Raw genomic sequence first — 14,191 nt, forward strand, 5'->3', positions numbered from 1 at the left:
ATGGGGCAAAAGAGAGTGGTTTGAACTTTTGTGTTTCTTTTATTTTTATATATTTTTTTTTAAAAAATTTCAAGTTTTGATTTTACTAGTCCCCTTAAGGCACTTGAAGACTGCACTGTCTGATCACTTGTGCCGTACAGAGCCGTGCTGATGCGCAGCACAAATAATGATCTCCTGTGAGTGCTACTGCTCAGCCGGTGTTCACAGAAAGTCATGACAGTGAAGGGTCGTCAGCTGACCCCTCGCTGTCTTGACTACCCATCAGCGCCCATGATAACATCATGGGGTCAGGAATGGCGCAATCCCTTCCGGTGCATGTTAAATTGCATTGTCAGAGTTGGACTGTGTGATCTATCCACCTGCACCTGTTAGATGTACAAGTCTGCTGATCAGATCATTGCGCACCACCAATGACGTACCGATATATCATTGATCGTGAAGGGGTTAAAGAGCAAAACAAGATTTAATGGTCACTGTCATTTCACACACAGACAGGGCTGCTTTCAAGTAATTGGAATCTGTCACTAGGTTTTTTCTATTAAATCTGAATGCAGCATTATGTAGGGGCCAAGACCCTGATTCCAGCGATGTGTCACTCACTGGGCTGCTTGTTGTAGTTTCAGTCATATCAGTGTTTTATCAGCAAGACGTTATAACTGGAGGACTAGTTGTCCCTCGCCATGTAGTCCTGCTTTGTATAACCCCGTCTCCACCACTGATTAGCAGCTTTCTGCCTATGCACAGTGTACACAGAAAGCTGCCAATCAGTGCTGTGGGCGGGGTTATGCACAACTGTGCATTCTGAGGAGGAGTCATATAATGGTCAGAAATATTGTTATTCTTCATGTACACACACATCACCGATACTCTTTAAATAAACAAACAAATCGCTAGCATTATCTGGAGGACGCCTCTACTATTCTTATCTGGTCAGAGGCCTCACATAGCCTAATGTGTATACACAGTTCCTATAGGCAATGTGCCCACGGGACAACGTACCCACGGATTTTACTGCGAAAAACCTGCGGATTTATCTGTATTTTCTAGATAAATTTGCAGGTTTAAGCAAGTACAGACACTCCCCATGTTACCCTATGGGATTTGGGGAGTGCTGTAACAATGCTGCGGTAAGTGCGGCTGCGGAATATGTGCTGCGGATGTCCCGCTGCCACACGTAACTGCATGTCAATTATTCCTGTGGAAATATCTGCAGAATTCCCGCTCCTCCACTATGGAGATACAGGCCGGGACTTCTTCAGGAATTCCACACAAAATACAGACAGCTTCCGCAGGTTTACCACAACAAAAATGCTCGAAACCCCCCAGCTATGGATAGCTGTGGATTCCGGGGAGCTGCTGCGGAAAAATCCGCGAGCACATAGCCTTTTCTTCATCGTTCCTATGGGAGACCCAGACCATGGGTGTATAGCTTCTGCCTCCGGAGGACACACAAAGTACTACACTAAAAAGTGTAGCTCCTCCCTCCGAGCTTATACACCCCCTGGAGAACCAGATCTAGCCAGTTCAATGCTTTGTGTTCAGGAGGCATACATCCACACATGCATTCTCATCTGATTTTGATTTTTGGAAAGAGTTTGAAGAAAAGCGGGTCCAAGCCTGGACTCCCGGCATGTCCCTTCTCACCCCACTGTGTCGGCGGTGCTGTTAAGGTTGATTTCAGGGCTGGAGCCTTTCATGCCGCGCTCCTTCACCATCCCCACGGGCTCTGGCTTGAAGTGGGAGCCAGCACGGTTCTTCCTGCCTTGCAGGAGACCGGTCTCCATCCGCAGCATCTCTCTGGGGGTCCGGCCTGTGGGATCTGGAGGGCACACAAACGGTCTGGTAAGCCACAACCTCCGGTTGTGCACCTGCTTATATACTCTCTGGGGGCCATTCTGGCTCAGAACCCCCACTTCAGCAGCATGTCTCACACAAGGAGCAAGGCTGCAAGGCTGTACTCAATATGCACTGCATGTAGGCTCGTACTGCCTGAACCGAGCACATATCCACATTGTGATGCCTGCTCTAACATGGTGGTGCCTCAGCCTGGAGTCTCACTCCCAGTGGTCCCTCCGGCTGCTCCGGCTCCGGTGGCTGAACCCCCGGCTTGGGTAGAATCCTTCTCTAAGTCTATCTCCCAGTCCTTTGCCGACTCCATGGGACAGTTGTCCCGGACTCTGCTGAGCATGCATCAGCCCCCTTCTCAGGGCGCCTATGCTGCTACGGCTCGCTCAGCAGAGCTCACAGAGCTCAGACCCCGTCCTCCTAAACGGAGACGCAGGGGCTCCTCTCCTTCCTCGTCCCGCGGCTCTGATTCACGAGCCGAATCGCAGGACGAGGAGGATGCCTTTACTGTGGGCTCGGACGCTACCTCCATGTGCCCTATTGATCTAACCGAAGGTGATGCAGATGTTAGTGATTTGATTGCGTCCATTAATTCTGTACTGGACCTCAATCCGCCAGTATCCGAGGAACAACCCTCTCTGGCAGAAAAGCACCAGTTTACCTCACCTAAGAGAGCAAGGAGTGTGTTCTTTAACCACTCCAGTTTTCAGGCCACTGTGACCAAGCCCAGGGCCTGTCCTGACAAACGCTTCCCAAAGCGTAGTTCTGATGACCGTTTTCCCTTTCCACCAGAAGTGGTCAAGGAGTGGGCTCATTCACCAAAGGTAGACCCTCCGGTGTCTAGAATCTCAGCCCGGACAGTTGTATCTGTGGCTGATGGCACCTCACTTAAGGATTCCACTGACCGCCAGGTTGACCTTCTGGCCAAATCTGTATATGAAGCGGCAGGGGCCTCGTTCTCCCCGTCTTTTGCAGCAGTGTGGGCTCTTAAAGCCGTCCTCTGCTTCTCTGGAGGAGATGCATTCCCTCACCAGGGACTCTATGCCCGAAATGGTTGCCTTAACTTCCCAGGCTTCAGCCTTCTCATCCTATGCCATGTCTGCCATTCTGGAGGCTTCTCACCGCACGGCGGTGGCTTCGGCTAATTCCCTCGCTATCCGCAGGATCTTGTGGCTTCGAGAGTGGAAAGCAGACGCTTCTTCAAAGAAGTACCTTGCTGGGCTCCCATTTGCTGGGCCCCGGCTGTATGGCGAACAACTGGATGAAATTATTAAGGAAGCTACTGGCGGGAAGAGTACTTCCTTGCCACAAACTAAAACCAGGAAACCTGTCCAGGGCAGGAACCAGTCGAGGTTTCGTTCCTTTCGTTCCTCTAACTGGTCATCCTCTAAGCCCTCAGCCTCGTCCACTAACTCAGCCAAGGACCGAAAACCCAGCTGGCGCGCGAAGCCGCGTCCTCAGAAGACCGCAGGAGCCGCTGCCACTAAGGCAGCCTCCTCTTGACTATCTGGCCGCGCCAGCAACGTCCTTGGTCGGTGGCAGGCTCTCCCACTTTGGCGACGTGTGGTTTCAACACGTCTCCGATCAGTGGGTGCGGGATATCATCTCCCACGGCTACAGGATAGAATTCTCTTCCAGCCCGCCAAACAGATTTTTTCTGTCCACTCCCCCCTGCTCCAAGGCCGCCGCCTTCTCTCAGGCCGTGGCATCCTTGAAGGCCAACGGAGTAATTGTACCGGTTCCCACCCGGGAACGGTTCAGAAGTGTCTACTCAAATCTCTTCCTAGTCCCCAAAAAGGACGGTTCCTTCCGGCCCATCCTTGATCTCAAGCTTCTCAACAAGCATGTTCAGGTGCGGCATTTTCGCATGGAGTCTCTGCGATCAGTCATTGCCTCAATGACCCAAGGAGATTTTCTAGCATCCATCGACATCAGAGATGCCTATCTGCATGTGCCAATTGCAGTTTCACACCAGCGTTGGCTACGTTTTGCAATCAGAGAGGAACATTTCCAATTCGTGGCTCTCCCCTTCGGGTTAGCCACGGCCCCTCGAGTATTCACCAAGGTCATGGCAGCAGTGGTTGCGGTTCTGCACCTCCAGGGGTTGGCAGTGATTCCTTACCTGGACGACCTTCTAGTCAAGGCTTCATCCAGTGCAGACTGTCAGCGGAGTGTCTCGCTCACTCTCGCCACTCTAGTCCAGTTCGGGTGGCTTGTCAATCTACCCAAGTCCACTTTGACTCCGACCCAGAGTCTCACGTACCTAGGGATGCAGTTCGAGACTTTGCCGGCACTTGTAAAGCTGCCCTTAGTCAAACAGCAGTCCCTCCATCTGGCGGTGCGCTCTTTGCTGAGGTCTCGCCGTCACTCCATCAGGCACCTAATGCAGGTGCTGGGTCAGATGGTGGCGTCAATGGAAGCGGTTCCCTTTGCCCAGTTCCATCTGCGTCCTCTGCAGCTGGACATTCTCCGCTGTTGGGACAAGCGGACTTACTCCTTGCACAGGTTAGTGGCTCTGTCGCCACAGACCAGGGGCTCCCTTCAGTGGTGGCTTCGGCCCCTTTCTCTGTCTCAGGGGCGCTCCTTCCTGGCCCCGTCCTGGGTGATCCTCACCACGGATGCCAGTCTTTTCGGCTGGGGAGCAGTATATCTCCACCACAGAGCGCAGGGCACTTGGACTCAGTCCGAATCAGCCCTCTCGATCAATGTGCTGGAAATCAGAGCTGTGCTTCTAGCTCTCTTAGCCTTTCACCATCTGTTGGCGGGCAAGCACATTCGAGTCCAGTCAGACAACGCGACAGCGGTTGCCTACATCAATCACCAGGGCGGGACACGAAGCCGCCTGGCAATGTTGGAGGTTCAACGCATCCTTCAGTGGACGGAGGACTCCAAGTCCACCATATCCGCAGTCCACATCCCAGGCGTGGAAAACTGGGAGGCAGATTATCTCAGCCATCAAACCGTGGACAGCGGCGAGTGGGCTCTGCATCCGGCAGTGTTTCGGACAATCTGCAGCAAGTGGGGCACTCCGGAAGTGGATCTAATGGCATCCTGGCACAACAACAAGGTCCTGGTTTACGTGGCTCGCTCCCACGATTTTCAGGCCTTTGCAGCGGACGCGCTGGTTCAAGATTGGTCCCAGTTTCGTCTGTCTTACGTGTTTCCCCCTCTAGCTCTCTTGCCCAGAGTCCTGCGCAAGATCAGAATGGAGGGCCGTCGGGTCATCCTCATTGCTCCAGACTGGCCCAGGCGAGCTTGGTACCCAGACCTGCTCCATCTGTCCGTAGAGGTGCCGTGGCATCTTCCGGACCGTCCAGACCTTCTCTCACAAGGTCCGTTTTTCCGCCAGAATTCTGCGGCTCTCAGATTGACGGCGTGGCTCTTGAGTCCTGGATCTTGACGACTTCTGGTATCCCTCCTGAAGTCATCTCCACTATGACTCGGGCTTGGAAGTCTTCCTCGGCCAAGATATATCACAGGACCTGGAGAATTTTCCTGTCCTGGTGTCGCTCTTCCGGCCATGCTCCTTGGCCTTTTTCCCTGCCAACCCTTCTGTCCTTTCTACAGTCCGGTCTACAGCTAGGACTATCCCTCAATTCCCTCAAGGGACAGGTCTCGGCTCTGTCAGTGTTGTTCCAGCGGCGTATCGCCCGGCTGGCTCAGGTGCGCACCTTCATGCAGGGTGCATCTCACATCATTCCGCCTTACCGGCGGCCTTTGGATCCCTGGGACCTTAATCTGCTCCTCACGGCCTTGCAGAAACCCCCTTTTGAGCCACTTAGGGAGGTTTCTTTGTCTCGTCTTTCACAGAAAGTGGTCTTTCTAGTGGCCATAACTTCTCTCAGGAGAGTCTCTGATTTGGCTGCGCTCTCTTCGGAGTCACCTTTTTTGGTTTTTCATCAAGACAAGGTGGTTCTCCGTCCGACTCCGGACTTTCTTCCTAAGGTGGTATCTCCTTTCCACCTTAACCAGGATATTTCCCTGCCTTCCTTTTGTCCGGCTCCTGTTCATCGCTTTGAAAAAGCGTTGCATACTCTGGATCTGGTGCGGGCGCTCCGGATCTATGTGTCTCGCACCGCTGCTCTTAGGCGGTGCACCTCTCTTTTTGTGCTGACCACAGGTCGGCGTAAGGGCCTCTCGGCTTCTAAGCCGACTCTAGCCCGTTGGATTAGATCGGCCATTTCCGATGCCTACCAGTGTACTCAGGTGCCTCCCCCGCCGGGGATCAAGGCACACTCGACCCGAGCTGTCGGTGCCTCTTGGGCTTTCAGGCACCAGGCTACGGCTCAGCAGGTCTGTCAGGCTGCCACTTGGACTAGTCTGCATACCTTTTCGAAGCACTACCAAGTGCATGCTCATGCTTCGGCAGATGCGAGCTTGGGCAGACGCATCCTTCAGGCGGCTGTCGCCCATTTGTGAAGTTAGGTTTCGCCTACTTCTCAGTTTTCTGTTTATTCCCACCCATGGACTGCTTTGAGACGTCCCATGGTCTGGGTCTCCCATAAGGAACGATGAAGAAAAAGAGAATTTTGTTTACTTACCGTAAATTCTTTTTCTTATAGTTCCGTAATGGGAGACCCAGCTCCCTCCCTGTTGCCTGTTGGCAGTTTTCTTGTTCCGCGTGTTATCACCGGCTGTTGTCGTGGACAGAGTCTCCGGTTGTTCCGGTTCTTGCTCTATCTCTACTTGTGGGTGGCTGTCCTCCTTCAGCTTTTGCACTAAACTGGCTAGATCTGGTTCTCCAGGGGGTGTATATGCTCAGAGGGAGGAGCTACACTTTTTAGTGTAGTACTTTGTGTGTCCTCCGGAGGCAGAAGCTATACACCCATGGTCTGGGTCTCCCAATACGGAACTATAAGAAAAAGAATTTACGGTAAGTAAACAAAATTCTCTTTTTTGTTCATCCCACCAGTAATAAATGAAATACTGGCTGTGTATAATGTTTTTTTCTGTTTTTCTTGCAGATTACATTTGACCCTGAAGTTTTCTTCAATATTCTTCTTCCTCCAATTATATTTTATGCAGGATACAGCTTAAAAAGAGTAAGTATCGGTCACCGCCGTGCAGCGAGGTATAACATCTGCACCTTGCTGCCCATGGAAGCCCCTGGCCATTTGTGGCGGATTCATTGTAAGGCATTTTGTGTCTTAGTCTTTTGCGTATCCATTTATAAACCAGAGGTCAAAAGAGTGTCCGACATAATGACATGCGTTAAAATCCTTTCCCTTTCATAAGACTTGACTCCTGGCACGTGGACGTGCTCCAGTTCTCCATACAGATATACTGGGAGCAATGGTTTGCAGGATATTGCTAATGCAATTTAAAACCTCCACAATAAATGGGTGGCACGGTGGCTCAGTGGTTAGCACTGTATGGTGGCTCAGTGGTTAGCACTGCAGTCTTGCACCGCTGGGGTCCACGGTTCAAATCCCACCAAGGACAACATCGGCAAGGAGTTTATATGTTCTCCCCGTGTTTGCGTGGGTTTCCCCCCACACTACAAAGACCATACTGATAGGGAATATAGATTGTGAGCCCCGATGGGGACAGTGTTGCCAATGTATGTAAAGCGCCATGGAACTAATAGCAATTTATTAATGAATCAATATGATTACAATATAATTACTTATAGGTTACTTCACAACAGCCTAAATGATCCCCACCCTATATTTGTTTCTTCCTTTCTAGAGGCATTTCTTCCGAAACCTGGGCTCAATTCTTGCCTATGCCTTCCTAGGGACTGTGATTTCCTGTTTTATTATTGGGTAGGTATATCTCCTATGCAAACTTTCAAATCATTGAAATGGTATATATTATATGGTGTATATTATTTGGGGGACGTAAGATAGCTGGGGCTCTGGAAGACTTTAAGGGAATCTGTTCCCAGATTTTTACCACCTAATCTGAGACCAGCATAAGGTAGGGGCAGAGACCTTGATTCCAGCGAGGTGTCACTTATTGGGCTGTTTAGTGTAGTTTTGATAAAATCACTGTTTAATCATTACAGGAGTAATTGGCGTGAAGCAGGTAGTCCCAGCATATCCATGCACTCTGTATAAGGCCTAAGACAAACGTCATGAAAATCGGACCGAGTGGAGTGCGATAAAACATCTCATTGCACGTGGACCAATATTAACCTATGTGTCAGCACCCATAAGCGATTATTTTCTCAGCCCCAATCGGACCGAGAAAACAATCGCATCATGCTGCGATTGTAATGCAAGACTTTCTCTCGCACCCATTCAAGTCTATGGGGCAAGAGAAAAATCGCACTGCACTCGTGGTACACCGGTGTCCCGCGAGCGCAGGGCGAGAATGGCAATAGCCGGCAATGGAGGAGAGAAATCCCTCCCTCTCCTCCCTTGCGCCAGCCCGACCCTCCTCTGCACTAACCCACCCCTCCTCCGTTTCGGCACGCCCCCCTCAGTCGCAGTGACACTTGCATGACACTCGGCGAAAACAATGATTTTATCAAAATGACAGCAAACAGCTCAGTTAGTGACACATCGCTGGAATCAGGGTTTGGCTCTATATTATGCTGCTCTCAGATGGGGGAGCAAAAACTTGGTGACAGATGCCCTTTAAGCCGGCCATACACAATTGGATTGCTATCGATTGGACAGTCTTTTGTATGATCTTTTGGCCATCTCGCCTGTCCCTCCAATATGCAGGAGCGCTCGCTTTCCCAGGTTATCTCTGGGAGAACAAAGCGATCGTCAGTCCGAAATCAGACATGCCCAATCGACATCTCCACTAACAGTCAGTTGGCCGGCGCTGTCATCCACATTAGAGTATCGGTCTAACCCGTCGGTATCGGTGGGTTCAGCTGACATTATGGTGTATGGGGGGCTATAAAGCTGATTAGTGTTTAGCCAAGATATGTAATATTGGCAGATAACATTATCTTTCCTATTTCTTCAGGGCTCTGATATATGGATTTGTGAAGTTAATGAAAGTCATCGGGACTTTAGGCGGTGACTTTTACTTTACTGACTGCCTATTCTATGGAGCCATCATTTCTGCCACTGATCCAGGTAAGGCCACATGCTGCGTGTACTGGGTATACTGCGCAGCCTCAGGCCGGGCTCTACATCAGTACTTGAGAATATACATCACCTATGGAAAAAAAAAGCCAAATTATTACTTTTTTGTCACCCACAGAACTATAGACGTTCTTAGTGACCAGCGTATTCTGTATATTCTGCAAACCTAAAATCTAGACTTCTTCTGTGGCCTTCTCATTGAATTCCTGAGGCTCAGTTGCTTTGATAATTGCAGGTTTTTTGGGTTTTATCACACATTTGGGTCAGCACAGTCTTTGCACTTGGTTTCAGTGCCCTGTATTTTGCCTTTGAAGAAGTTAGGCTATGTGCCCACGCTGCGGAAAATGCGCGGATTTTGCCGCGGATTTCTCGCGGAAAAGCCGCGGATTTTCCAGAAATTTGCAGCACAGCTACTCCCCAGCCATTTCTATGGCATTTGGGAAATGCTGTGCCCACGCTGCGGATTTTTCCGCAGCGGAAATCGTGCGGATTTTTGTGCGGAAAAATCTGCAGCATGTCAATTATTGTTGCGGATTTCTCCGCAGGGTCCCATATACTTACCTGCCTTGATAGAGGCCCGAGTCACTTTCTCCGTCCGGTGTACAGCAGCGCGGTGGATCCAGCCAGGTACAGGAAGGAAGAGGTGGGCGGGGCCTGCACGAGCTCCGGTCAGTTCAGGCCCGCCCACCTCCAGCACAGTGAACCAGACGCTGCCTGACAGTGACTTGGCCGCCGGAAAGCGAGGTGCTGCATGATGGAGGTACGTATGAGCACCCCGATCACTGCAGCACTTGTTCTGCATTGAGGATGCAGTGCTGAAGCCATGGTACTGTATCCTCAATGCAGAATGTCTGCACCATATCCGCACGACATTCCGCTGTATATCCGCAGCATTGAAACAGAGAAAGTTCTGTTGCGGATTTCTGGGAGCACCTGCGGAATGTCTTGCGGATATATCCGCAGGACAATGTCCCCGTGGGCACATAGCCTTAAAGGGAACCTGTCACCAGTTTTGGGGCCTATAATCTGCGGCCACCACCACCGGGCTCTTATATACAGCATTCTAACATGCTGTATATAAGAGCCCAGGCCGCTGTGTAGAACATAAAAAACACTTTATAATACTCACCTAATGGTCCTGCTGCGGTGGATTTTAGTCATATGAGCGTCTCCGATGTCCGGTGCCGGCGCCGCCTCTTTCGGCCATCTTCGTCCTCCTTCTGAAGCCTGGGTGCATGACGCGTCTATGTCATAAGCACTCTTCGGTCCCGCGCAGGCACATTATAATACTTTGATCTGCCCTACCCAGGGCAGATCAAAGTGTGCCTGCTCAGGACCTCAATGCCGGCAAGTGTGGATGACGTAGGACGCGTCACGCACCCCGGCTACAGAAGAAGGAGGACAAAGATGGCCGAAAGAGGCGGCGCCGGCACCTGAGAACAGAGACGCCCATCTGACTAAAATACACCGCACTGACCGTTAGGTGAGTATTATAAAGTGATTTTTACATTCTACACAGCGGCCTGGGCTCTTATATACAGCATGTCAGAATGCTGTATATAAGACCCCACTGGTGGTGGCCGCAGATTATAGGTCGAAAAACTGGTAACAGGTTCCCTTTAATCTTTAAAGGGGTTGACAACTACTAGGACAACTCCATCTCAATCTGAGTGTTTGCTTTCCATTAAAATAAAAACTTATACTCGCGTCCGGTGCCGGCGCCGTTCATGCAGTACCAACACTCGCTCTCCCAGGGCTCACATGACGTTGTTACATCAGCACTACCACCACTGTTGCCGTCTTCGGAAGTATCAAACATCAATAGGAAGTGAGAGGGCAGCCGCAACCTTGGGTTTCTCTTGATGTTCGATATGTCCAAAGGCATGGAGAGTTAAGCCGGCGCTTATGGGGCGCAGGTCTCACATGATGTAACTTTCCCATGAGCCCCAGGAGAGAGAGTGCCAACACCAGGATCGGAGGTGATTATGAGTGTTTTTATTTTAACGGGCGCAAACACTCAGATTTAGAAGGGGTTGTCCTAGTAGTGAACAACCCCTTTAAAGGTGTTTTCCTTAGGGTGCACATATAGGCACAGCCCACCCCTGATGTTCCCCCGAAGGAGTTATTAATCTAGGATGAAATGCATCAGAGCAAGTAAGGGACTCTTTTGGGTAGCCCTTTAAAAGCATAATCAATTGTTTTGGGGCTTTATTAGGGGCAATATCAGCATTAGGGACCAGTGTGAATTCTCCTGACTCCCATTCTATTCTGGATCTTGTTGATATTGGCTGATTGTGCTTTCCTAACAATAGGGCATCAGTGTTTGATGGTGTCTTAAAGGGACTCTGTCACCAGATTTATGAAAGCAGCATAATGTAGGGGCAAGGACCCTGATTCCATTGATGTCACTCATTGGGCTGCTTGCCGTAGATTTCATACACTAACTATTTTATTAGCAGGATATTATCACTAGAGGACTAGTAAAGTTTCTGCCATGTAGTCCTCCATGTCTGAGCTCTGTATAACACTGCCGCCACCACTGATTGGCAGCTTTCTGCCTATGCACATTGTACACAGAAAACTGCCAATCAATGGGGTTGGGCTATACAGAGCTCAGCCATTTAGAGAAATGGCAGAAATGCAACAGAAAAAAAACAACAGTTTTTACTCAAAATTACAGCAAGCAGCCGAGTGAGGGATACGTATATGGTTCAAAGTAGGGTCTCTTTCTCTGCATTATGCTGCTTTTATATGGGGTAGCAAAAGGATTCCCTTTAACCCACAGGACCCCTGCATAAGGAGTGGGCTTCTTTTAGTGGGATCCCCTTCTTTCAGTGGGGGTGAAATATGGGGGGCAAAATGTGGGGGCGAAAAGTCCAGGGGGCAAAAAAACAAACATCTGAGAGTGAAAAATCCAGAGATGAAATGTGGAAGACAAAATGTTGAAAATGAAACATCCGGGGGCAAAGTGTGTGTGTGTGTTGCGACACATCCGAGGGCAAACTGTGGGGGCCGAAATGTGGTGGTGTGATGGGAAATATTGAGGGGCGAAACATCTGGGGGCGAAATGCTGGGGCCGAAACATCTGGGGGCGAAATACTGCGGGGTGAATCATCCTGGGGGCGAAATGTGCAGGGGCGAAATGTACTTGGGGGCGAAATGCGGGTGGAGAAATGCTGGGGCGAAACTTCCTAAAACCACTCCAGACAAGCGGCTGGTCCATACAGGTGGTAACCGAAGATCAGTCTGTCAAACGAGAGCCGTGACTGTCATTATGCTGGTCAGGGTGGATCGAGCTTTGATGGATCTCATCTCTTAGGCTGCGTGCCCATGATCAGGGTTCACAGCGTTTGACGCAGCCTGTTTCAGCTGCGTCCAAAATGCTGTGCTGTACAGTACAAGCACAGAGGATGGGATTTCTAGAAATCTCCTACCCACTGTGCATGTGCGGCCCGCAGCAATAACTGACCTGCGATGCTGCTTCTCGAGCCACAGCATGTCAATTCTTTCCTGCAGAGACGCGGCTGTTCTCCACAGGGAGAAGACGGCTACAAACTGCAACTGCCCGAGCCTGGATTGTGGACACGGGCAGCTGCAGCGCCGCAAGTCAGGGCCCGCCACATCCAGGATGCAGCGGGTCCTGATCGTGGGCACGTACCCTTAGTGTCAACTTAGCAGGTTACGTGCACACTTGCATATAGGTAACTCCTGTACAATGCAGGAAATGTAAGCAAAGAATCTGAAATATGCAGAAAATTTCACACTACAAGAGCCTGTGGCTTACTCTACAAAGTGCACAGGTGTGTGCCCAGGACTCTGCATAGATAGATAAATGGGCATGCATGATCCAAGACCTGAACATTCTGTTTTTATGTAAAATCTGAGGTCTATAGCGGCGGCATGGTGGCTCAGTGGTTAGCACAGTATGGTGGCTCAGTGGTTAGCAGTGCAGCCTTGCAGCGCTGGGGTCCTGGGTTCAAATCCCACCAAGGACAACATCTGCAAGGAGTTTGTATGTTCTCCCTGTATTTGCGTGGGTTTCCTCCGGGTTCTCCAGTTTCCTCCCACACTCCAAAAACATACTGCTAGGGACTTTAGATTGTGAGCCCTGATGGGGACAGAGTTGACAATGGTTGTGAAGCGCTACGGAATTAATGATCAATAAATATATTATTATTACCTTAGGCATCAGCTTTTAATGTAATTTTTTTCCCATAAGTATAAGTTCTTGATGCTCTGCGCTCTGATAAAAATCTGCCGGAGCTCTTGGCCCTGCTTTCCTTGCAACAGGGAGGAGGTTGTGCTTTGATCTCCACTATGGAGAGATTAAAGCATCTACAGTCTCAGGGAGGGCAGAGTTGTTACTGAGGATAGCATTTGAAGAGGAAATGGTTGCAGGATAGAAGCTGTGCTGATGTGAGCTTAGAGACGCTTTGTGTACACACAGCTCATATCCAGCATATATTACAGGGAGGGTCGCTCCCACAGGAGAAAAATCTGAAACTTTGAGCAAACTGCACATGAAATTGAAAATTGCAGCGTGAAACTAATACTAACATGTAATTGTTTTTCAATGTGAAATATCCATAGCCTTTAACTAGAAAATACAATAATATTTTCCAGCCAAAGAATTGACAATGTATATTTCTTTTTCTCTTCATAGTCACTGTCTTGGCTATATTTCACGAGCTGCAAGTAGACGTCGATCTCTACGCCCTTCTGTTTGGTGAAAGTGTCCTAAACGATGCCGTGGCCATAGTACTGTCATCGTAAGTTATTTACTTCCGTTCTGGTGTCAGATTCCGTCACAAAGTCTTTTTTTTTTTTTTTTTTTGTTAAGGAGTTTTACACCAAAACATTGAGACTTGTCCTAAAAATGTGATTAGCATATTCTGACACCAATGAATGTGCAGTCGGTGTCGCAGCACATGGAGGTTTGAGCGCCAGGAGCAATTTTGGAGCACCACGGGCTGATCCACGGGGGTCAGATATCCACTCATCTAGTATAGATGGCCTATAAAAGTCCCTCAGTATAAAAGTCCTGTAAATCCACATTTAGGCTGCTTTCACACTACGTTTTTTTAACATGCGTCACAAACGTTTTTTTTAACGCAAAAACGGATCCAGTGCAAATGCGTTTTCATTTCAATGCATTTGCAATGGACTCGCGTCAACATGCGTTCACATGCGTTTGCGTGCGTTATAGTGAGGATCCAGCGACTTGCAGTTTTTTAACTTTTTTTCAAAAACGCTACTTGTAGCGTTTTTGAGCTGCGTCCAAATACTGTTTTTCACTGGATCCT

General features: G+C 49.6%; 1 protein-coding gene across 1 annotated transcript in view; it reads left to right on the top strand.

Moving 5' to 3' along the window:
* SLC9A6 (solute carrier family 9 member A6) overlaps window positions 1-14,191 on the top strand; it is an 85,744-nt gene that overhangs the window by 25,515 nt on the left and 46,038 nt on the right. The window contains 4 exon segments of the mRNA XM_075323742.1: window positions 6,810-6,887; window positions 7,534-7,610; window positions 8,767-8,879; window positions 13,552-13,657. Of these exon segments, the coding sequence (XP_075179857.1) occupies window positions 6,810-6,887; window positions 7,534-7,610; window positions 8,767-8,879; window positions 13,552-13,657 (374 nt within the window).

This window comes from Anomaloglossus baeobatrachus, chromosome 9 (assembly GCF_048569485.1).
Source record: "Anomaloglossus baeobatrachus isolate aAnoBae1 chromosome 9, aAnoBae1.hap1, whole genome shotgun sequence".
Taxonomy (NCBI): domain Eukaryota; kingdom Metazoa; phylum Chordata; class Amphibia; order Anura; family Aromobatidae; genus Anomaloglossus; species Anomaloglossus baeobatrachus.